The following is a 23,939-nucleotide window of genomic DNA, read 5'->3' on the forward strand; positions in this document are numbered from 1 at the left end:
TACAGAAAGTGAAACTACAACAACCAGGAACGAAAAAAATCTAGTAATTCCGGTGCATCAACTAGGCACTAGCTTTGGTTCTATTAAAATAACCTTGCTTTTTATCATCACATCACACACATGCAGAGAAAGCTCAGCAGGAATGTAAATCAAGTGAACTAATGAACTTAATTAACACACAGAAAATAAAAGAACTGCCCTGCAGATATGTATTTATAATGGAACCAGTCAGCAAATGAACAAGTATTCATAATGAAATTTTGTATGACTTCCTCTTGTCATTGGAGTCAGGAGTATGAAAACTGGGTAGGAACCAAGTATTAGAAATCTTTATTCTAAAATTATTTTTTTTTTAAAGTTTGTAAGAAACAAAGCACAAGTTATTTTTACAGCTCCATTGAGAACTCCAGCATCAGTCCACATCCTGAAATTATGGAAACCCAGAAATGATCCAGCTCCATGATAAGGATCCCACCCTCACTCTGTTCAGGTGGTAACAATACTCTGCTCAGACCCAACGACACAAACGGATCCCTCAGGAGCACTCTGAGTGTGCTTTGCCACCTCACCACCAACTGCACACGAGAGCAGCAGCTGGGCAACACCTTGGGGTACTTCTACCCTACAAAATCTGTCCAGTTTCTAGTGGTTTTAGGAGATGTGGCGGGAGGAGAGAGCCTCTACACCTGTGTGATTATATCAGCTGCATACGCAACAAATTCTTAGGTACATGACAGCTCCAGGGAAGAGTTTTCCACTTCAGAGCCTCTTCCCAGGGCCTGAACACCATTTCCCTGACAGTTTCTGGGAACCACAACAAGGCAGTTCACACCTTAGGAACACACAGCCCAGCACAACGGCAGTAAAAGATCAGGAGGCCAAATTTCAGCTAACAACGATTATGGTATTTGAAAGTTCTTTTTAATAGATCACCTCCCAACAGAAGATGTTGTCCTCTTTATTATCTTTCTCTAAAAATTTTTCTCTGGTAAACAATTAAGTCAAGAAAAGTAAATGACAGTTGTAGAATCACTTCAAAACCTGCAAAATCTGATATTCTTGGTGAGTGTGTGCTTGGCAGTTCACCTCTATATTGGGTTTTTTTTCATTGTGTTAAAAACAGAAAATCAGGAGGAATGGCTTTATTTTAAACAGAGATGAGCAGAGATAGTGCCCCATATAAAGCAAGATGAACAGTTCTTTATGCCTGTGAATATATTGTGACAGGGTAACTTGCTGTAGCAATACAAATGCTAATTCATCTTTCATCCCCAAGTACATTATTAGGCATGACTAAAGAAAGTGATTCCACTTACAAACTTGAAAATAGTATTTAATAAGAGAGAATAACTTGCAACCATATCCACCAGGTGAGAAAACCCTAGACTGGGTTAAAGGCTCAAACATAAGTAACATTTAGAAGGTTATTTCCTCATAATTTGCTACAAATGCAGCTCTTGGTTCACATCCCTAACAGGAAAAAAAAAAGAAGAATCTCCTAAAGCATAAATATTGGAGAGTAAATCTTTAAAGTCTGTTCTCACTGATTCGTAGTTCAGCCATTACTCAAATATGCAATACATAATGCTGATGAGTTAAACATCACATCACCCCTTTTGATTTATTTCTTTCAATTGTCTGGGAATTTTATTTATGTTTAGGACTATAAGGTGTTTTTTGGTAATGCCAATGGATTCAGTTCAGGGTTTGATAGTTGAGTGCTTAGATCATTACACAGCATTACAGTATATTGATTAGAATACCTATGGAATATCTAAGGACAAATCTAATAACGTACTAAGAAAAATGCCCAGAAGGGATCAGGTCTAGCCTAACCAAATGATACAGTTTCAGCATTGCTGAAGAGAATACCAGCAGTCTAAAAGGTGAACTCTCCCAGTTATTATTTTCTTTAAGTTGGTGCTTTTCTACAGTCAATAAAAATATTAATATAATTTTATTTCTCCCCTATATCATTTTTATGTACTAACACAATATTATCTATACTGTCCTCAAGACGTAGAAGCTGATGTTGGACAAATAAAAAGCACAAAAGGACTTTCTTTATGTGCTTTCTGAATTTCCAGAATATCTGAGCACAAAGAGCTCAGGCTGGTGCTGTATCACGTATCACTAATTCAAAGCACTTAATCCTGTCTTGCACACGTCGGCCAAAGCAATACAAATGCCAAAAAATTCCTCTTTGAGAGCAGAATTGTATACACTGTAGATTATATAAGCCTTCTGTCCCCCTCCACTTGAATGTACACTATCAAATCATCCTGGCCATTACTTTATATTGAGCAGATGGTATTATGAGATTTTGATAAAGAACAACAATCACCCAGCAAGGGTTGCAAAGAGGTCGCTGAAACCAAGATTAACAATTGATTAGCTTTAATGGACCGTGACAGTAATAAACAACACAGCTCCACACAAAGATTTGATTGTCCTGTTAATGCTGCTGACACAAATGGCTTTCAACTGCCTTCCTGAAAGTGTTAATATCGCCAGAGCCTCAGTAAACCAAGGACTTCCTCAAAGTGAGAACTATCCTGCAGAGAAGAAGCACTTACTGTAGCCCTCTGAAAGATCTTCCATGAAGTGTGTTTCTGATTTATTCCGACAATAGCTCCTATTTCTCCAAGGCTTAAAGTTCAAGAAACCAAAATGCAGCACACCTCTGCAAGGCCGGAATGTGAGGGAACTCTAAAGCATTTGAATACAGAAGCCAGCGCTCATCAAATGTACAACAACAATGTGAATTATCATTTTCAGTGTGCTCATTTTATCCTTACTCCACTGTGGGCTGATAGACCCCAGTATTACAGCCTTCTGAGCTCAATTATTTTATCCTAGGCTCTGATAAATTCACTCTATTTTTTTTCCCTTTCTGCACAGAAATAAGTAATTTGTGTCATATTTTCATTAAATTAAAAGGTTTTGTGATTACTGGACATAACCATGGTAAAATCTGAAAACAGAACCTACAGATCTGTTTATTTCTTAGATACATGTATGGGAAAAAAGTCTGTGGAAAAAGTCTCTGTTTCCCTTAACACTTAAGCCAAAAATTTAAATAGACTTACAGCAAATATTCACAGAAGGTTTTAAAATTACATCTAGGTAGAGACAAAGCAAACAAAACTCCACCTAACATGGCATTCAAGAAACTAAGGATATAGAAATTCATTAAAGGTAAGGAAGTACTTACTCGTTTAAGCATTGAGTAAGACTTGCTGTTAAACTTTCAGTTTTAGGCTAAATTACTTGGGGTTTAAATTAATCTTTATTATTTTTTTAAATTATGTGTCTTATTTAATCAAAGGCTTTTCTTTTAAACATTTTTAACTGTGAGTTGCCACAGTGCTGCTCCCCCCCCGCCCCCGGTGTTATTCCTAAAGGCAACACACAACAGTGGTACAGCCCGAAGGATTTGTAGGGAAGAGAAAAAGCAGTGTCTGCTCTGGACACAGATCCAAACATAAACCACTTGCACAAATCAAGGTCATACTAATCCCATCCCTGTGGGTCCCACCCCATCTGCAAATCCAAGTCTCTACAGAGCAGTTCCTTGCCAGTTCACTGCAGTGACGGAACACGCTGCTAATTACTGTGCTTAAAAACCTTGACCTCCGCAGAAATGCGAGGGAATTTAAATGAAACCTCTGAAAGAGTAAAATCCACCTGCCTGGTGTCCCAACACACATCCACTAAATATATAACCTGTCAAAAGACTGAGCCAGCCTTCATTAATTCCATTTGCTGTAATCAGCATCTATTACTCACATGCTTGGCTTTCTATAGCAGCTCTTCAAGTAAGCTATTGTATAAACTCTTATAACAGAGTGTACTCTGATGATAAACATTCAAGAAAGTAATTATTAATTACCTGTAAGTCAGCATCAAATTCGTGTTTCAGGTAAGCATCTTCTGCAGCTTCAACAAGACGCTGAAAAAAAAGAAAAAAAAAAAAGTGTGTTTTTGAAATAACAGATAACATATTTATAACAGAGTTCTCCTTTATAAAAACAGAGATTGTTTGAGCATTGTGTAATTTATCTGCTATGACACTTTATTAAATAGAAATAAATTATCCAGATTTAGGAAAAAAGAAAAACTGATCAAGCTTTTTAAACCCTTTTTAAACCATTATTGGTGGTACAAAATGCTCAAAACAACTTGACTATCAATAAACAGAGAAATAAAAATGTTATTTTTTCCAATAGTGCTCATCATCCTACAGCTCATATTCCAAAACTGATTTTTTAAAGAACACAAAGTTGCTTTCACACTGGACCTTATTTCCACAGAGGAGCCCTTTTCAAATCTTCCTGACATTAGAATAGGAGGCATTCCCTAATAATGCACTTGATTTCAAGAAACTGAAAAAATTAGACTTCAAAGATGAGATTAGAAAAATAGAGACTAGGTTTCTTTACTGAGCAGATTTTAAGTGTTTTTATATACTACCTCGGTGCATTCTCACAAGAAGATTATTCTGCAATTACAGAAGTAATATTTACTGAATGACAGCAATTCAGCAGTATTTTTAATAGTAATAAAAATACTTAATAATATCTTAAATTCTCTGTAGTAGTCACTGTTCCTTAACACTATCATCTTTGATGGGAAAAAAAACATGATCAGACCAAAACACAGGTACCTGAAAAATCTAATTTACATAGGGGTTTGCTGCAGATATTCTCTTCTGAAATGACATTATATCCTTTTTAAGGTTTTACTCAGAATTCTTTGTAGTTCAGGTTATTTTAACTATGGAAGTACCTCCTTCCAGTTTTTATTTAATCTGCTTGAACATTCATATACACAACCCAAAACTAAACAAGGAACGATTGTCACAGAATAGTCTACATATTACTTTTAATTTTCTTTGATCTATCAGACACTGGTACACGTGTATATTTTCAAATATTTTTGTATCACGAAGCGAGTGAGGTCCAGACTCTCACACACAGAGTGGGAAGCCACGCACGCATTTTTTCCCTTTTCAGAACGGTATTCACATTTATCGAGTCTTTGGATATAAATCAAAATTAAATCAGAGTTCATATTGATTGGTATACAGCTTGAGCTGTAATGGAAGGTGAACCAAGAAAAATATTTCTGATTGCCAATGCAGAACAAATGGTTCAACAGAAAGCTGACAGATTGAAGCAGAGCCGCGGCGGTTACAGGGAGGGTTTGTGCGAGTCACAGCCTGTGCTCCCACTGCTCTGCCTCAGCTCCTGCCTCACCCACGGGACAGCACAACCCTCAGTCCTCTGCTGGGCTTCTGCACCCTCCCAACACGTCCCAGTGGGGAGGCTTTTCACACCTCTTTCTTTGGTGCAGATTACACATCCCCAACACAAGATTAAAAACTTGAAACGCTCTTGATACCAACGTGAATAGAGGAAAGCAAGAGGGAGCAGGTGGATGCCACCTTCTCAGAGCCCTGTGCTGGGAGCACATCCCTGACATTTGACTGGTTCCACCTTTGAACATCTTGTTCCATGAAAACCCAGCTGGGTCACAGAAAACCCTTTTGACCTAAACTGGAATTGAACTGAAATGGTTCCAACGCTGAGCAAATCAAATCAGAACTGAACTGGCAAAATGCACCAGCTCACCTTCCTGTGTACGGGGGTAAAAGAACCCAACAACAGGGATGCAGCACAACAGGTTGCCGGAGGGGAATCCATGGAAAAACATTCCAAATGAAACAGTGAAGTTCGGTGTAATCATTCCCACTACTTCTGGACCACCTGAATAGCAGTAAAAGCAGACCTCACAATGTGAAAGGGTAACAAACATTCATTGGATACACAATTTTTTTGTATTTACAATCCAAAAAGGGAAATAACACAAATTAACTATTCTGAGGGGGAAGCCTCGGAGCAACTGAAACAGATTTGTACACATTGGAATGCTCTCAGTCCATCTTTAGCAAGCTAGGGACCTGCTGAAAGGATTTTACCAATACAGTCCTCCTTTTTTCAAGTATGAAAAAGGCATCTAATGTAAAATAACTACTTCAATTCATTCCTCCAGGTGTGTCCTCCTTTATATGAAAACTGTAGTTGCATTACTACTTTGTGCTTCTCTGATACAAAAGATCATGACTGATGAGTTTGAGAGGAAAAAAGTGAACGAAGAATCAAGAAAATTCTTCATATAGAAAAGAATACAAGGAAAAGAGAAACGTGTTTTTCTTTCTGTGCTGAAATATTTACTTACTCATCGAAAGAAAAATTATTACAGCATTTCATGAGATACCAGTGATATTAGATATTAGTACCTGGCGGGCTAGAAAAATAATTCATGGGTTTTTATATAGTTTGTATTGATTCCAATGTGTTTCAATTACATTTTTGCCTCAGTGGAATAAATTTAAACTAAGATTTATCCCCACATGTAAGAAATAACTAGAGAAGCATAAGATGGGCAATAGTAGAAACATATGGTAAGGAGGGTAGCTCAGAAATGAAAAGCACTGATTGGTACTTATTGATTTATTCACTAAGATTTCAGTTGCTACATTTATTTATTTTTTTTTAAAAGTATATTTTTACATACTTTTTAATAGCAACATTCTCTACAGGAAACCGAACCCCCAAAAAAGTGAACTATCTACTGGCTGGCATTTTCCCTTGAACAAAGCAAATATATGTTCACACTACATGCTTTGCTCTCACAAAGCTAATAAGGAAACTAAAATTTTGGCACACTAAATGTAGATAAGACAAGCATATGCTGCATTTTCTATGTAATCAGTCCTTAACCACAGTTTGCTTTAAGTATCTCAACACCATTAGGAAGGAAACCATGAGAAATCTGGGAGAGCTACAGAAAAGGTAAGCCAGTAATAAGCCTAAATCCACAAAATGACATATTAGTGAGTATACACAAACTATCTCAGAATGAAGAAATTGAATACAAATGTTTTGGGGCTTTTTGGGTTTTTTGGTTGGATTTTTTTTTTTTAAAAGAAGTCCCCAAAGGGATGGAGCATTATGGAAGAAATTCCTTAACACTCTGGAGGCAAAAATATAAAACCCACATGTAATACTGCAGCATTTTTATATGGAGGTCAAAAATCCCTTTTCAAATATTTTAATGACTGAACAGTTATCTAGCAATGATTCTCAACATCAGCATGATCAGCGATTTTAACTTAATAGTTTATAATGACACTCCTAATACAAATACCAATATATTTTCATTTGAGTAACCATATTCTAAAACCCCTGCTATAGCAAGCAAATGCTCACCAAGCTGTGGTTATCCTGAAGGGAATTGTGAGTTATCTATGTGCATTTACATGGAATGAATTATGAAGAGTCAGCATTGTTAGAGTTACACCACTGTAGGGTGTTTTCAGAAGTATTTAGCCCTAGATGTAGAGAGATGTTGGCGTGAGCACACACAGGCAAGTCAAGGGCAGCACATAATCTTTAGATAATGAACAATTTTAACGTTTTATGGGACAGGTTCAGTTGAGTTTCCCTCTGTTAAGGAGCTAATCCATAAAACTTGCCCAATACGTGTATATGTAAGACAGATGAACTGACTTATCCAGCATATCACAATGCAGCATGGATAAAAACATGGACCAGAATACAAACAAATATGTGGTATCACACATAACATAGAGAAAGCTGGGAGAAGAAAAAGAAATTTTGTTTCTTCGCAGTAATATTTTTTTAAATAAATCACTGAGCTATCTCTGAATAGGGTAATTTTCTTGACAAATGATATTATAATTTCAGTGAACTGATATTCCAGATAAAGTCTCTTTCAGGTTAGGTTGTTTTAGAGATAGCAAAGGAAAGGTGAAACAGAATGGATGACAGGGAAAAAAATCCAACAGAAAGTAAAGGGGGAAAGGAACAGAAACGTGTAGAAATGTAAAAATAAAAGACAAAAATCACAATTTCAAGGAAAAACATCACCCAAACATCCAGAGTATAAGGTCCACATTTTAGCCTCTGAGATCTTTCTTCATATACTTTTTAAGGGTTTCAGATCACTTTTCAGTGATTCTTCCTCATTAGAATCCCATTTTGAAGTTAGATTAAATAAATTCATAAGCGTAACGAAGTTTGAAACAGTTTCTGAACTCCTGAACTGCAATGGGTTACTAATCTTTATCCATAAATGGTGACTGAATTATGTTCTTGTCTCTTTTCAGCTGTCAAATCTTGAAGAACATTTATTGTTTCCTTTCTATTTCTCTAAGATAAACCAACTGCTACACATAAAACCATAAATGCAGCTAAAAATTGCTCTCTTCCAAACCAAACTGCAACAAATTTAAAAAAAAGGATAGAAAACTGCTCTACCTTAACTATAACTAGTATCAGCTAAGTACTGGTGTCATCTCAGTCCATAAAATGAATAGTTTATATTCCATAATATCAATATGATTAACTTTCATTTCAAAATAGCAAAAAAAAAAAAGCACTGAGATATCACAGTCATCATTAAAAGTTTAGATAAACCTGTAGGAAGCTCTTATATTCTAACATTGAATGCATTCAACCAACAACAAAAAATAGCCCTGAACCCTGAAAGACTTTCTCATTATTTTCCTATAGTACCAGATCTGTTTGATGTTCCTATAGAAATCTTGTATATTCCTTTAAGGTTGATTTGTGTTTTGGAAGTAAAAAATAATTAAAGGTCATGCTTACTAAAAAGCAGCAAGAAGTCTATACCCAAGAAAAACATACGAATATACTGCATTGAAAAAAAAAAAAAAAACAAAAAACAAAAAACAAACCAACCCCACAACAATATGTAGAGGGAAAAAAATAACAATTTGTGTAACTTTAAAAAACCTGTCTCCCAGACTCCTATGTATGGAATTGTAACTACAATTTCTATCTTAATCAAAAATAATGAACCGTGTTAAGAAAAACACCAGACAACAAAACTAAGAAAACTTCTCTCTGTTTTTAAAATCTTGCTTCTTTCATATTTTGTAGCAAGATTTCTGGTACATTACCAAGCAAAAACCAGAAGCTTCCTGTACCCAGAAAATACTTAAAACTATCAATAGCCACCCTTTTTCAGATTAAATATTTAGTGCAACTTTAATAACTCTATTATTGATTTGAATATCTAATTTCCAATCAAAATTTATAGTAACTGAGCTGCGAATATGCCAAAAAATATTTCCTAAAGTGCAGCCAGATAACTGTTTAAACACAGTTCAGCAGTTGAGTGTATTCCTGGGAGAGAAACAACAACTTGTGTTTCAATCATCAGAGCAATTTTCCTCACCGGCTTCTCCGTGAGAAGCCTTCGCTGTGCACGTGGGAGCGCTCGGCAACAGATCACCCAACTCCAAACATTACCCAGGTACCTTCCTATGACTTCCCCATTTTGGGGTCTGTTTCAGAAGGGAAAAGGGGCTTTCCTTTCCAGGAAATCTGTAAGGCTTCAGGTGCTTTGAAAACTTCTGCGAAGTTTGGGCTGTTTTGGGAAAGAAGAAGATTTATTAGCATTAAGTGGGCTTAGGTAATATTCTGGCACGGGTGCTAATTGTAAGGCCCTCCTTACTTCCATCGCAGTTCTGGGGTTTGCTTCTTTCACAGCTCATTTAGTGGACAAGGTAAAGAGGCCAACAGAGAGTATTTGACGTTGTTCATCAGTATCACAATTATTTCCTCTGCTCAAGGACAGCTTCGTTTAAGATAGCAATGAATGCACCGATGTGCAAACAGGCCTCTCAGTCCCCAATTTTATAGCAAATAGCTTTGCACATGTTTGCTATAACCAATGGAGAAGTGATGTAGGTATCAGAGACTGATGCTGACCTTGGAGGAATATTTGCTGTTCTCAGAAACACAGGTGGTTTTAGACAGGGCAATGACAACCAACCAGCAATTTGGCTGGTTTAATCCTTAAGGACGGGGACACACAGACAGTTTCTTCTTTTCAGAAAGCCCATATTTTATTCCCCACTTTGTTCTCCTCAGGTAGAGAGGAGAACAAAGGTATGAGGTAATTTCTAGGAAATTTTAGCACTAAAATTGCTGTTGCTGTGATGAAGACACATTGAAAATTATTTAGAGCCAATTATCTTGGTATCAGAGTTCCTAGCACTTGTAGCTTAAGATAGGTATCAATCTTGCAACTAATGCCATACAAAAAAATGACTGCTCTGTGAACACTATCAAATTCCACTGCAACCCAACTAGACAATGCTCAGCCACAGTAAGTGCTGCAAGGCATAATCAAAGCAGAAATTATAAATAAAGGATAAAAATAAATTAAAAGCTTAGCATATGCAATTATTGCAAATAACTTCAATTATCCACTTATATTCATTCAAAACTGGCAGATTTTCAGGTTGATTGTTGTTAGAGTGCTAGCTGGCTTTTTGAAGCAACATAAAGACTTCAGCTTGGCACAGAGCTGGACAAACAGAAACGAAACTGTAAACGGATTAAAGTACATCAAACTCACACATTGCATAACAGTGGCTAAGACAATCCTGGAGTAATTAGATGCATTTCTAACTTAACTAGGTCAACACTATATTTAATTATGGCATCTGGAGATTGCCATGGCATGGAAGGAAGACTCCAGATGAAGAAGATAACACATTTGTCTTGTACCAAGTTCTTCAGTGCTCAAAAGGCTGCACAAAGCCAATATATCAGATATAAAATATGCAGATTATCAAATCTGGTCCTACCACATTATTGTGTCTAGCACAGAGTAGAATGAAGTGTTAAATAAGGTTTTATTCCATACTTTTAATTCTGTATGTCCCAGACATCAAGGAATCAGTTCAGCTGCAGACACAACTTAGAGCTGTTCCAGGGATATTTAAAATGTGATTTGCCTGGCTGGGGTACAGCAACAACCAGCTCCTTCAGCCACCTCTCCTACCTCAGGGCCAAAAGAAATGGTCTTCAGGATTTTGCACCAATCATGTGTTCACCCAAGGTCGTGTAATTCTCCAGAAATACCTTTATGCATCTTTTTAATTTCACTTGCAACATGGCAACACACTTTGTAAAGTTTTGCTTTCAATGAATAATTCTTTATTCTCTTCCACATAAATTTAAAAATCTGATCAAAATGTTACTTCGTAAAACACCTTCCAAAATCAAGGGAAGTAGCCCTGTGTATGTATCTAAACATCCACCTGTGTGGATATTTATATGTTTAAATATATTTAGTCAGTCAGACTGTCTTTCCTGCATTTGAAGACAGTGGGGACTTACATGTCTTAGCAAAAACAGCTTTTCCTCAGCTCTGACAGCTCTTGGCATCATTGCTGGATTCTTGGCAGATATTGTTTGAGAAAGATTTCGGATAACACTTTTCATGGAAGTTCATTTAATGCAGAATTCTCCACAGGTAGGATTTATCTCCCCTAACCTCAGCTATTTCAAAGTTAGTCATGTCTCCACTGAAGTTACCTAAACATCCTTCATATGTAGAGACAGAAAACTCCAAAGGTGCTGCATGTCCCATTCTAAAATAGCTCATAAGATACAGAAAGATCTTCAGAACTTTTCCTTCACACTTTTCTTCACTAGATGTTTAACTTTATATGAATGAAGTTAAGGGAGATTAATCCCACACCATATGTGCAACATAAATGAGCTAAGGAGAAATGGAGATATTCCCACGCTCGTTTGACAAGGGAGAGGAGACTTGAGGCAACACTTTGTCCTGACACCAGTCCTGGGACTAGTCAAGGTGTTTCTGTTCTGTTTACATATAGAAGCACCAAGTGAAACCAATTGTCTTTGCGTTGTTCCCTCACTCAACTTTTTCCTCACCTCTGCTCAATCCCCCAAGTTAATTCAAATTCAGCCTGCAATTTGGTTATACCATAACCAAACCGGTTATGATATACTGTCCTCCTTTCAGTTTCCAACCAGATTAGTGTCACACAACAGCAGCAAAAAAACCTCAAGATTTATTACCAGAAGCAAAGGTCAGTTCCAGAGTTTGCAGGGACTTAGTTCCATTGCCTTGCCCAGCACTCAATCACGAGAAACTCAACTTTGTTCTTTGCTTTCAAACTGAGACGTGTCCCTCTCATGCAAAGTCAATCAGACCATTGTTTTTTACTTTCCACAGGGTCAGGATTTCAATTGCCAATAGATTAACTGAAAGTGAAAATTTTCAAAAACTGAAAGGAAAGCGAAACTCTGAGGTTTCTACTAAAACCTTCCCAACTCGCTATTGCAAGTCGAAGTCTCTAAGCCAGATATTGAGGTAAACAGAGTATTATTGTGAAGATGTGAAGAAAACAGTTGGTATCCATTTCTACTCTCATCAGGAGCAGACTTTACAAACATTTACCTGATACTCAGAAATCTAGTTACACCTCAGGTTATATAGGCACAGATTCTTTGGACCAATTCAATGTTGCAATGTACCAAATTCCACCTTCAAACATAAAAAAGGTGGAAACCACAGTTTATTCCTGCTCCTTCCCTAACTGACCATGAGTTCATTAAGGTCACATTATGTCCCAAACTCTAATGTTTAAAATTTTTCATATTTCTCTCCACTTCTTCTCTAGCACCTAACAATTATTCCTCCTTCTTCATAACAGCCTTGGTGTTCACACTCCCAAGCATGTTCACGACCAGTCTTTTCCAGGTCCCTACTGATATCTCTTCATTCCTCACTCTGCCAACTTTAATTTCCAATTTTCCCCATTTCCTTTACAACCTCATTGAGCCAATCTAGAGTATCTTGCACAAGTTATATCTCTAAATCCCAGCACAGTTTAATTCTGCTCCTTTTGTCTCTATAAACCATCTCATTATTCTCCACTGCTGCTCTCCTTGTGGCAATACCTTCCTCAGCCTCTCCTAAACCCATCAACAGACTCCCTTGGCTGTTGACCCTTCCATTTTCCAGTGCCCTAACATGAACACAGAGAGATAAGACAAGAAAACTCTCTCCTTAGTCCAGCAGGCATATGGATGCACTGCCAGTGCCTCAGGAGAGAAAGACACTGTTTCCCCTGCCTGCTGCTGGTTCAGGCAACGAGAAAGTAATGTTGCAGTTGCAGGAAAGTCTTGTTTGACCCTGTACTGAAAAATCACAGTGCAAGGAATTTTCAAAGATTTCATTTACAGACAGTTTCGCTCTGATACCTTTCTAAGAGGCCATATGCCTCTTTGTGCAGAGTTTCCAAATGCTAACAACTTGATCCAGCTGGAACAGAATTTCAAAGAAAACTTCGTGTCAAGGCCCCAGCCCTGCCAATTTCAAGAGCTTGTTCCCAAGCAGAGGAGTGCTGTAGAGTCTTAATGAAAAGAACATCAGTATTACGTTTAAAAGAGTAAAGCAATGCATTTCCCTTCGTTTCTTTCTGGGAAACAGCTGAAGTTCAAAGATGAAATTCCAAGCCTCTTTGGTCTCCTGGATCATACTTTATATTCTGAAGACTTGATTGTTGAAGCTGCTGGAATTAATTACAAAAGCAACTTGCAGACTAAGCGATAATTTAGTCTTTTCATAATTTTGTATATTCTGGCAGATCTAGTACAAAAAAGAACAAAACAAAAAAAAAGGCTACATTGAAACTCTGTGGTGACACATTTGTCCACACTTAGTAACGAGACATCAGTTCTATATACCTGGAAGGTTTTTCTGGTACCCTATGAATTAATGCTGAAGTCATTAATAGGAGCATCACTTTGCCAAAGTCATGTTTATATCCAGACTTAGAATCCTGTGTATAGGTAGGGACTCCATCCCATCTATTCATTTAGTATTTTTTGAAATAAATATTTCTGCAATAATAGCCAGTATTTTTCACTCTATCTCAAGAACAATATTAAGCTGTCCTTGTAATTAGAGAAAAATTGCAAATTCCCAAACCCGAACGAAAGGCTGCATTGCATAGTCAAAACCTTATCTGCCTTACTTTGTAAAGGTAATGAGTTCAAATCCATTGGGTGTTTTGTTCCTTATTAAGAGAAGTCTTGTAACTTGTATCCTCCCAGTGACTAAAAGATTGCTGTACTTTCACCTCTTAATTAGTCTTTATCAACTGGAACGTTCAGCATTTAATTATCGTATGTAGATTTATTTGGAAAACAAAGTAAAATACGTGACACAGCACATCATTTCCATTAAGTTTGACACACCTCTAGATTTTGGTATGACCTAGGGAACTCATTTCATAAAATACTCCAATTTTTCTTATTAATTTTTTTTAACTCTTGACTCTCAAAGTACTTCTAAAATGCACCTGGGGAGCAATATGAGTCTTCACAGAGCTAACCAACACCTGCAGGTTCAAAAAGTGACAACCAATGACTGCAACCAAGCCAACAAAAACTAATACCTTATGTTTGCAGAGGCAACTAAATTATAACAATAGTTTTCCATTTATTTTTGATTTAGGAGAATTGTGAACTGCTCCACACTTCTGGCAAGGCTTTCTCTATTGGTTGAACAACTCCCCCAGCCATCACCACAGGTTTTCCAATGATCCATTTATCTATGACCAGCAAGTGTGCTCCAACCTTCAAAGTCCTAACACAGACAAAACCACCAAGGTCATCACTGTTGCTACAAGCAGTTTTAGCTCTGCTCTGAGTTTTAGCTCAACTCTGACCCTGAGAAACATGTGCAAAATACTTATTTTCCACGAACAAACCATGAAGCCCTAAAGATCTGTAGCTGCTGATGCTCCTCATCTTCTCTGTCTAATTTAAAACCCACACAACTAGTGTAGAAGAATCACAAAAATAAGAGATGCAAAGGAGAATGGAAAGATCTAAGTCAGCTTTCTGGTCCCATGTGGACGCAGCTTTCCCATTTAGTAAATCCTTATTCCCTGAAGATGCCTACACTTTGCAGGCTGAAGACTCTGTGAACACCTTGACTTTGTACACTGCAATCAATCTGCACTTGGCACTGGCAGCAGCACGGCCAAAGCCAGGGATGGGAATGGGTCAGAGTTCCTCCAGCCCAGGGCTTGGGGGTGACAGCAGGAGACACAGGGCCAGCCTTAGACCTTACCTCTGTGAAACCCCCTGATGCCACTGTTTGATAGACCTGATGTATTTGTGCGATGTTAGATTGTAAAATTTGTCATCTATTGGTTATTAAATCTGTTGGACAATCTCTCTTAAAGACTTATGTATTAGATTTGGCTTTTAAATAGAGTCCTTCATGACCTTTCAGCAGTTACAACTCATTCCAGAGTAATAAATGGAATAAAGTGATTTGCAATGTCTGTCATGAAAAACACATAACACTAAAGTACTTAAAGGGGCTAGAGAGAGTTGGAGAAGGATTTTTTTACAAGGACATGTAGTGGTAGGACAAGGGATAATGGCATTAAACTGAAAGAGAGCAGATTTAGATTAGATGTTATGAAGAAATTCTTCCCTGTGAGGGTGGGGAGGCCCTGGCACAGGTTGCTCAGGGAAGCTGTGGCTGCCCCATCCCTGGAAGTGTTCAAAGCCAGGTTGGACGGGGCTTGGAGCAACCTGGGATGGTGGAAGGTGTCCCTGCCCATAGCAGGGGGGTTAAAACTCAGTGACCTTTAAGACCCTTCTAACCCAAACCATTGTGATTCTACTCAAAAGAAGATGAAATTAAATATATTTTCTATGACAAAACAACTCTAATTATTGTTTTCATTATGCCAGGATACAAAGATGAGTCAAACACACTCAGTAATGAGGTCTTCATCATAGGCTCTTGAAAAAATAAAGAACAAATTGAAATGGAGAACACTTCTGTGTAACACTTAAATGGTTCAGAATGAGTTCTTACCAACTGAATTTTTCTATTTCTGTTAAGTGACACAATTCATATAAATGATATAAGACCTCAATAATGGAAGTGTCAATAAAAAGTAATAAAAATTTTAAAAAGACAGAGCAATGGATTCTTGCATCTGAAAATTTCTCAGTGTTCTGCTGAAACTATTGGCAGAAGATCTGAAATAACAATTGACTGAAAAACCTTAGGAGGAAGATTCAGATAATTATAGAGAGAGTATAGGGATATAGCACATATATAAAAAACAGGTATTTATAAAAGAAATTGCAGCTCAGCTTACACTCTTCTTTCTATGGTTCTGTACATTCTTCAACTGGTTACAAGGACACTTTTGAATTTAAAGTATTACACTGGCAAGTTCTCCTAAAATGTCTTCGTTTTCCTCATTTTTAACTCAATAACATAATAAATGTTAGCACATTACTAACTTTCCCATGTTTTCTGGACTACTCAGATGTGTCCTGAACTAACTGACAGAGCCCAACCAAAAAGCCCATCCTCTCCACACAGTCTGAGCAGACAGGCACTTTTTCAGCATTTTGCTCCGCAAGGAGATTCCAATAAAACATACCTGAATGCAGAGGATTTTTCCAAGTTTTGCTCTTTCTTTAGGAGTTCTTAAAGGCACAGTTTTCTGCATTCAAAGCCCACCCTCAGTCACTGCAGCCTGGAAGCAGCAGGATTTGATGTGCCAGTGGGGGAAGGACAAGAGAGCTGGATGGGGTCTGGAAAAGGCAGCCAGGGATGTAAATATGTGCCCTCAGCTGTGACTGCTACCCCAGTGTGGTGTGTGCAGCTGTGTGTGACAGCACTGTCCTAAACTCCCCTCGAAATCAGGATGCAAGTTCTACCTGGAACCATAAAGACAATAACAGTTTCTTGTAAATTTTTTGTTACTTTCTATTCAATTATTTAATATAGTATCACAGATTTTTAAGTGTCTGTATAGACATGAATGAAGTGATTAAATGATGGCAAAGTTGCAGTCTTTGTAAAAGGAATAAAATCTTTTTGCTTGATACCCTCTCTCATCATGTGAAAAGAAACCAAAATCACAATATCAAATCAAAAGAACTACTATGTAAAACACAAAACAAATAGCAAAATTCTTGCACATCTTTAGCAAGGCTATCATTTATCATCAATATTTTTTTAGACTAATTTGTAAGAAAATTCTCTGCACTTTGCTGGGATCTACCAGAACACTTGGGAAGAAAAATCAACAACTGCACCATGATTTTTTATGCAAGTGGATTATTTCTATGCATTTCATCATGTTGATTGATGAACACAGCAATCTACTTAGATCTTTGCAGCATCTCCAAAACCTGAAGTACTTAAGGCACTAACCAAATCTGAAACCTAAGTAGGTCTTGCTCATTAACAGTCTACTTGTGAAGTGCTCTTTCCCCATCACTGCTCTCCTCCAAGGCTTGTTATTTAACATTCCACTGTCAAAATAAAATATAACTATAGCTATGTCACCCTTAAACTTTCAAATATAGGGGGGTTTTACCCTCTATGTCTACTTAAAAAGTAATTTCTATTATCAGGTGTAGCTAGGAATAAATTATGTTTGCCATACGTAACATTTCCTAGATAGCACAGAATTTTGGGGACAAAGACTGCCACCTTTTGGCAATAATCTGTAACAAGAAAGCCTGTTATGTCAATTATACTGTTCTAGTGAACATTTTTATTATATTATTTTAGCATCTTATATCCAGAAAACCACAGAAACAAAAACTGGGTCCAACTGAAGACAACATGAAAAAAATCCTACCTTTAGAACTGCTGTATACAAGGTTTCTTAGCATAGAATCAGAGAAATCAGAGTTAGAGTTTTTTTCCTGGAGGACACTACAAGTAGATAGCCCTGGCACACAAAGTTGAATATTACAGGAGAAAACTCATTTGTTCAAAAAATAAAAAATATGAAGGAAGGCACACATGAATTCTTTTATGCACAATTTTCTTTCCCAGCAGCACTGATTTAACCTTTGAGCAGGTCTGTTCTATACATTGGGTCAGAAGACCTAAAAACAAATTATTAAATTATTGAAAATGGTATCATAATATAAATAAACTATTGGCAACCTTAACTCTAGTGTTTTCTACTTTTTCACAGCTTGACCTTGGAAACAAAAGATTTTTCATGTGGTGCTTTGAGTGTTCAGGCTTAGTGACAAAAAAAATCCCAAAATCTTATTGTCTGGGAGCTTCAGGTGAGCAGCCTAACTCACAACTACCATGTGATAGAGCAAGGCAAAAGAATTACTGAAGTAAATAAATTAACAGAAGGTATGGAATGTTCGGAATCCATCTCAGAAATGCAAAAGCACACAGGTTAAATTCTCCTTTACAGGCAACATAAACATGGATAGAAATTCTTGGGGAATAATTCGGAAAGGGTTTGAGACTTTAGAAGAGTCCATAGAGGTTCAAATGGACCAATCCACTTGTATAAAATATGCTGAGAGGTCCAAAAGTGATAACTAACACAGAGTACAAAGGAAGGGCCAAAACAGCACAACAGAGAGCCTGAGAAAACTTGTCAAAGTTTGTAAGTCAGCAGTGCGGAAAAAAAACCCCAGCCATCCAAGTTTTTGTTTTCATCAGATAATGCAAAAGCCAGAACTTGCACAGAACAGCTGAGATGAACTAAGTCAATACTAATAGAGCAAGATTAATATGCAACTTCAGTACGTGAAGAAATCAAAGTTAAAGAATGAACACAGAAATGCAGATATATTTTTGTTAAAACAAATGCAATTACAGAAAGATCAAAAGAGTATTTTACTGAGTTTCTCAATGCTGAAATTCACAAAAGCAATCGGCCTTTTTCCAGACAGCTGAGCCATTTGAAGAAGAATGAAATTGTGAAGAGCTTCAAGAGGCAATCAGAATACTGAGGAGTAACAAAAGCACCAGGTGTGAGTAATCTTTGTACTGAATTATCAATACCAAGAGTGGGAAAGGAAGTCTTTATATGGCTATTTGGTTGGTTTGAGTTTGGGGGAAATTTTCAAACATAAAAAAAGAGATATATGCTGTATTTCAGTTTAAAAAATTAACAAAAATAATCCTTTCATTTCACAGAAAATTAGTCTTATGTTGAAGAACAGAATTTTGAAATTTGAGCTTAAAATGCTCTTTTGAAAATCAGCTACATTACACCAGCATGTTAAAAACATAGATATCTTCTACAAACATTGGGGAGGTTTTTTGTTTTGTTTTTGGTGGTGCTGCTGCTCTTTTTTTTAGTTGTAGCTAACACACATAATTTTTTAAAACTGGGAACTTGAACAGTACTTTACTTCTGATATTAAGAATCTAAATATCTTCACAATTAAAAGCTCACCCCCTCTAAAGAGTAGCTACATTGAAAACAAGTGACTAACCTCCTGCCATATGGAATTTCATTGATTTCACTGAATTTCAGCAGCACAAAATTCTGCTTTTACTAGTGGGAGCCATGAAACCAGATGAAGGGTAGCAAAGCACAGCAGAGCACAGCAGAGCCTACTACCTGTCTGGCACCAAAAGCCATCCTGCACAGATGGAAGAGGGATATGGTACAGGCTTCCAGGCTTCCACACCACACAGTTCACAGCTCTGTGGAGCAGTATAACAGTACATGCTGCTTAAAAACTATTTTGCTTCTGTCAGCAGGACTTCCATATGGGGACTGCCATGTTCCCACTGCACGTATTGCACCACGTGCTGTACAATGTGCCTTTTACAGTCTTTTTAAGATCATGTCCTGGTGGTCAGGTTTAATGTCTGTAATATCCTCACCTGGAGAGTTTTCAACTGACTGAGGAAATAAAGAAACATTTTTTAGAACTCAGGTATAAAAGCTGGGCTTAGAACAGTATCATTATCTTGGCAGGTTCAGCTCTGAATTTTTTTTGGTGTTGGATTTTGGGAGAGATTTTTTTGGGGGGAGTATATTTTTGTTTTTGTTTTGGGATTTTGGGGACTTGGAAGGGTTTGCACATCCTGCTTAGTCTGATTCTCAAGTTATTTAAATCCCTTTTTCTTCCCAGTAGGTGTTTGAACTGTTTGCCAAACGATATTCAAATAAAAATGTGTAAGACCTTTCCCATGAATCTTTAAGAAGTATGAATGATGGCTAAGTCATATACTAATAAAACTTGCAAGGTCAATTTTATTATACAAATGTGTAACAGACCGTGTAAATGGCAATTAAATCCTCAGTTTTTGAAAGTCGGGATATTGCTTTTTTCTTCAGACACTCTGTAGGGATTTCCACTGACACCCAGGGATCTCCACTGATACATATGGGAAAATATTTCAGTTTCTCATTAACAGAAACAGCAAAACAACAAAGGATAAGCTCTTACAGAGTAGTAAAATAGTATAGTACTAGTAAATACCACAATGCAGCACTCCCATGGGTATAACATGGGTATTAACAGATTAATTCAGATCCCATTTTGATATAAAGGTTGCACTGAATGCCATCACTCAACTATCTGATGAAATAACGTAGATGGAAGAATAGTGTAATGACTTAATTTTACTTTTTTTTTGCATGTGTTTATATATAAACTTTTAACAGCTGCAAAAAAGAGTCGGGGAAAACTGCAACTCCAGCCCTACCCTGTTTATTCCAGCATCACACAGAGAGGATGACCCCCAGAGTATGAAAGTTATTGTCTCATAGTATTTCACCAGGCTTTAAACCTACTCCTGAATCAATGCAACAAATCCATTTTCAATAAGGATTTTGAGGAAGACAGCTAGGTTAGAACCTAATAGAAAGTCCCAATATTATAATTCTGACCACTTTCAGTCCCACCCTCACAAGCAGTTTCACAGATAACACTTTCATTTATGACGGATATACTGGCTTGGGTTAGTTTCCCAAATCATTTACATTGTGATACAAGTTTGCACTGTCCTTAAAATAATTTTATCTCCATTTCAAAAGACTGCAGAAAAACTGAAGAAAAATTTACCACAGTAAGTGAGGCAACATTGTAACAACATTGTTTTGTTTACGAGTCCCATCTTTACTTTGGTTTATGTTTATGTTTTCCCTGATGCCATGGAAGTATCAAAGGATATGCTAATGATAAACCATAGTGGCAGTGACAGATAACACTTTAAAGGTGAAATGCATAATTCTCTAACAACCTTGGCAGCACAGTCACCTTCCCTGAAACACACAGTGCAAGGCCACTCTTTTTGCATCGCATTACTCAGCCTCAGAAATTAAGAGATAAATCTCAAGGGTTTGTTGTTTGTTGTTTTTTTGGTGGTTTTTTTTTTTTGTTGTTTGGTTTTTATTATTTCTCTTTTGGGTTTAAAAAATCTAGAGCTAAAATTATTTGGAAGTATAACTTCTTTGAAATGGATAGTATTTAGTTTCATGTTCAACAGTTAAAAGGATAAAAAAGAGACCTTAGACAGCTAATTGTTTGCTGCACACATACTGGTAATACTGCATAAAAATAGCTGTTCAGCCACCTTATATTGCAGTATTACGTTCTTGAGTTCTATATGAAAATTGCTATATTCAAATACTGTTTATGTATAAAGATCAAACCTTGAAAAATTATGTGGTTTGCTCTGCTGAGATGTCTAACTATTTACATCCCCAAAGTAGCTTGGAGTCATTTAGTTTTCAGCTCATTTAGCAGATTTTATACACATTTCTTCCACTACAATTAATATTGTCTAAAACATTAAAAATTGTGAAATTCTTTCATGTTAAAGACAAATCAAATATTAGAAACATTGCCAATCAACCTGCATCTATTACCACATTTACATTATGAAACATCACACACTCCTCACATCACTTCACATTTTGCAACCAAAAAGAATACTTTATTCAGTCTACTTTGTCTTTGCACATTATTGTAAGGCAATTGTTTTAAAATGCTTCACTGTAGAAACTCAAATGCAGAGGAATCTTGTATTTTCAAGCCATATATTAATATTATTACAGCACAGATTTTTTAACAACTTCAAGAATGAGAATTTTACACCAATCTGTCTCTAAAAAAAACCCAACCTACAAGGGATGTTAATGAGTAGCAAGCTAGCTTGCTTGTCAATATGAATAGGTTCAAACTGACACATCCCAAACCTGAATCAGGATATTATACTACCCCTGACACTGCAGGAGTGTCAGCATGTTAAACACCAGCAGCACACTAACCTCCCACTTGTCACAAATAAGCCCTTCCTCCTTGTCCCAAAAGATGATACATGAGCACTGTGTCCTTTTAATTTTAGTAATATTGAGTTGGTGTTGCTTTTTAGCTGTTACTTTTCAGTCATTCATATGCTTTTTTTATCCTACATATTAACACTGCATACAGTGGAGAGAGCATGAACAAAGGAATGTGCTTTGTATTTGGAGTGGCCAAAAGGAACATGGCTATTGGCCATCTACTCCTGTTAGAGTTCATTTTGCTCCTGTGGAAGGTAAACCTACCTCCCACAGGCTTTTACTGGGGAATAGTCCACTACACCACAGAAATGAAGCCACTAATGAGGCTCTTCACAGTAGAATGTCATATTTACTCACATTCATCTGCAAATCTCCACCAGCAATTTGAAAGCTGATTTTCCCAGAGTCCCAAGTGTGGAATTTAGTCAGGGATCTCGGCAACTGTATCTGTCAGAACCCAAATTTCTCCATCCCAGGAGTTTAGAAGGCAAGTAGAAAGTGGTCAGTATCAGTTACAATACACATTCATTCAAGAAGCTCAAATTCATCCTTTGGCAAATCAGGATTCAGGAGTTTGGGAACACCAGACAAAACACCACCAGAATCCCCCAGCCCTGGGATCAAGAGAATGAGTTCCTTCCCATTATTCACATTGCCTACTGATTAAGAGTCCACTCAAGAAACCCAAGGGTAGTAACACTCCCTCAAAAATGATTGCAAATCTTCAGTTTTTACAAGTTTCAAATTTACACAGGGTTAAAGTGAAGTAATTTGCTTGACATGTAGCAAACAGCTCTCTATCACCAGGACTGTGCAGCTACTGGCACAGGAGTCAGCACGTGCTGTCTGAGTACACAGACTGCTGCTGACTCTTTCTGGAGAATTCAGTGCTGCTGGGGTTACTTCAATCCTTTGGGTTCCCTAAGGAGGTAATAAGCAAATAAATACTTATAGATTTCAGAGTACTTTCTGTGAGCTACCAGGATAAAATCATCATCTGCACAGATGCTTTAACAGCACTGAGAGGAGCCAGTTCCATCAGAGATACGGAAATCATTCCAATTTCAATTTCACATTGAGTGCTAACGGAGGAATTTAGAGCAGGTGTATGATCCAGCCAGTGCTGCCCTGGTTCCAGAGTGATTTGGCTTCCACACAGTCTCCCTTTCCCAGTCAGTCATTGAAAATCTCTTCAGAAATACAGGTTTGGAAACTTCAAAGCCAATTAATTCCGTCCTTCAGTCCAAGAGAAAAATCACAGAGCTCAGTGTCTACAGCCTGACCGCAGAGAGAGGAAAACAAACTCAAACAAGCTGCTCCTTCAGGCAGCAGAGAAAGTGCACTGTGGAGGGGGAAGGTTGAGGAATAGTATGCCTTGCTTATTAAAATGCAAGAAGATTAATATCCCAGGTACATGTGCTGTAGTTGCATTCATGGAATTATCAGGAACTGACCAAAGAGTGAGCCCAAAGATCCGTAGATCCCTCCTGGGTACAAGAGGGCTGAGATCAACCAGAGGAGAGCTACAGGGATGGGAGAGACCACTGCTCACCAGCCTCTCTCCTCAGCAGGCAGCTACCTGGGAAAAGCAGCACAGCTATGGGGGAAATGCTAATTCTGGCTGGTTTATTATCTGCTGGAAGTAATGAAATGAGCCAGGGTGGCATTTCATCCTCAAGGTTTAAGGTTTATTTTCAAATCCAAAGAAAATGAATCTCAGGGATATGGTGAACTCACACTGACAGATTTCACACAGCTTACCCCAAAATTAATAAATGCCTTTGTGGTATTCCTTTCTTTCTTTTTTAATTAAGTGATTTCCAGATAGAGTAGACAGGAGTATTAAAATTAAAGGATACACCAAATCTTATTACTAGTTTTGCTGCTCCAGAATTCCAGTGAGAGTTTTACCACTTCCAGAAGCTCTTTCTATTTCTGC

The 23,939-nt window shown here is 37.3% G+C and overlaps 1 protein-coding gene across 9 annotated transcripts in view; it reads right to left on the reverse strand.

Moving 5' to 3' along the window:
- Positions 1 to 23,939, reverse strand: part of CACNA2D3 (calcium voltage-gated channel auxiliary subunit alpha2delta 3) — a 482,761-nt gene that overhangs the window by 269,079 nt on the left and 189,743 nt on the right. For all 9 annotated transcript variants that reach the window (XR_007908333.1, XM_051811537.1, XM_051811536.1 and 6 more), the window contains one exon: positions 3,893 to 3,952. Coding sequence is in view for 8 of the 9 variants with exons in the window: in XM_051811537.1 (XP_051667497.1) it covers positions 3,893 to 3,952 (60 nt within the window). In the remaining variant the exon portion in view is untranslated. The remainder of the gene's footprint in view (positions 1 to 3,892; positions 3,953 to 23,939) is intronic.

The sequence above is a fragment of the Manacus candei genome, unplaced genomic scaffold (genome assembly GCF_025592945.1).
Source record: "Manacus candei isolate 608988 ecotype Guabito, Panama unplaced genomic scaffold, ASM2559294v1 h1tg000082l, whole genome shotgun sequence".
Lineage (NCBI taxonomy): Eukaryota > Metazoa > Chordata > Aves > Passeriformes > Pipridae > Manacus > Manacus candei.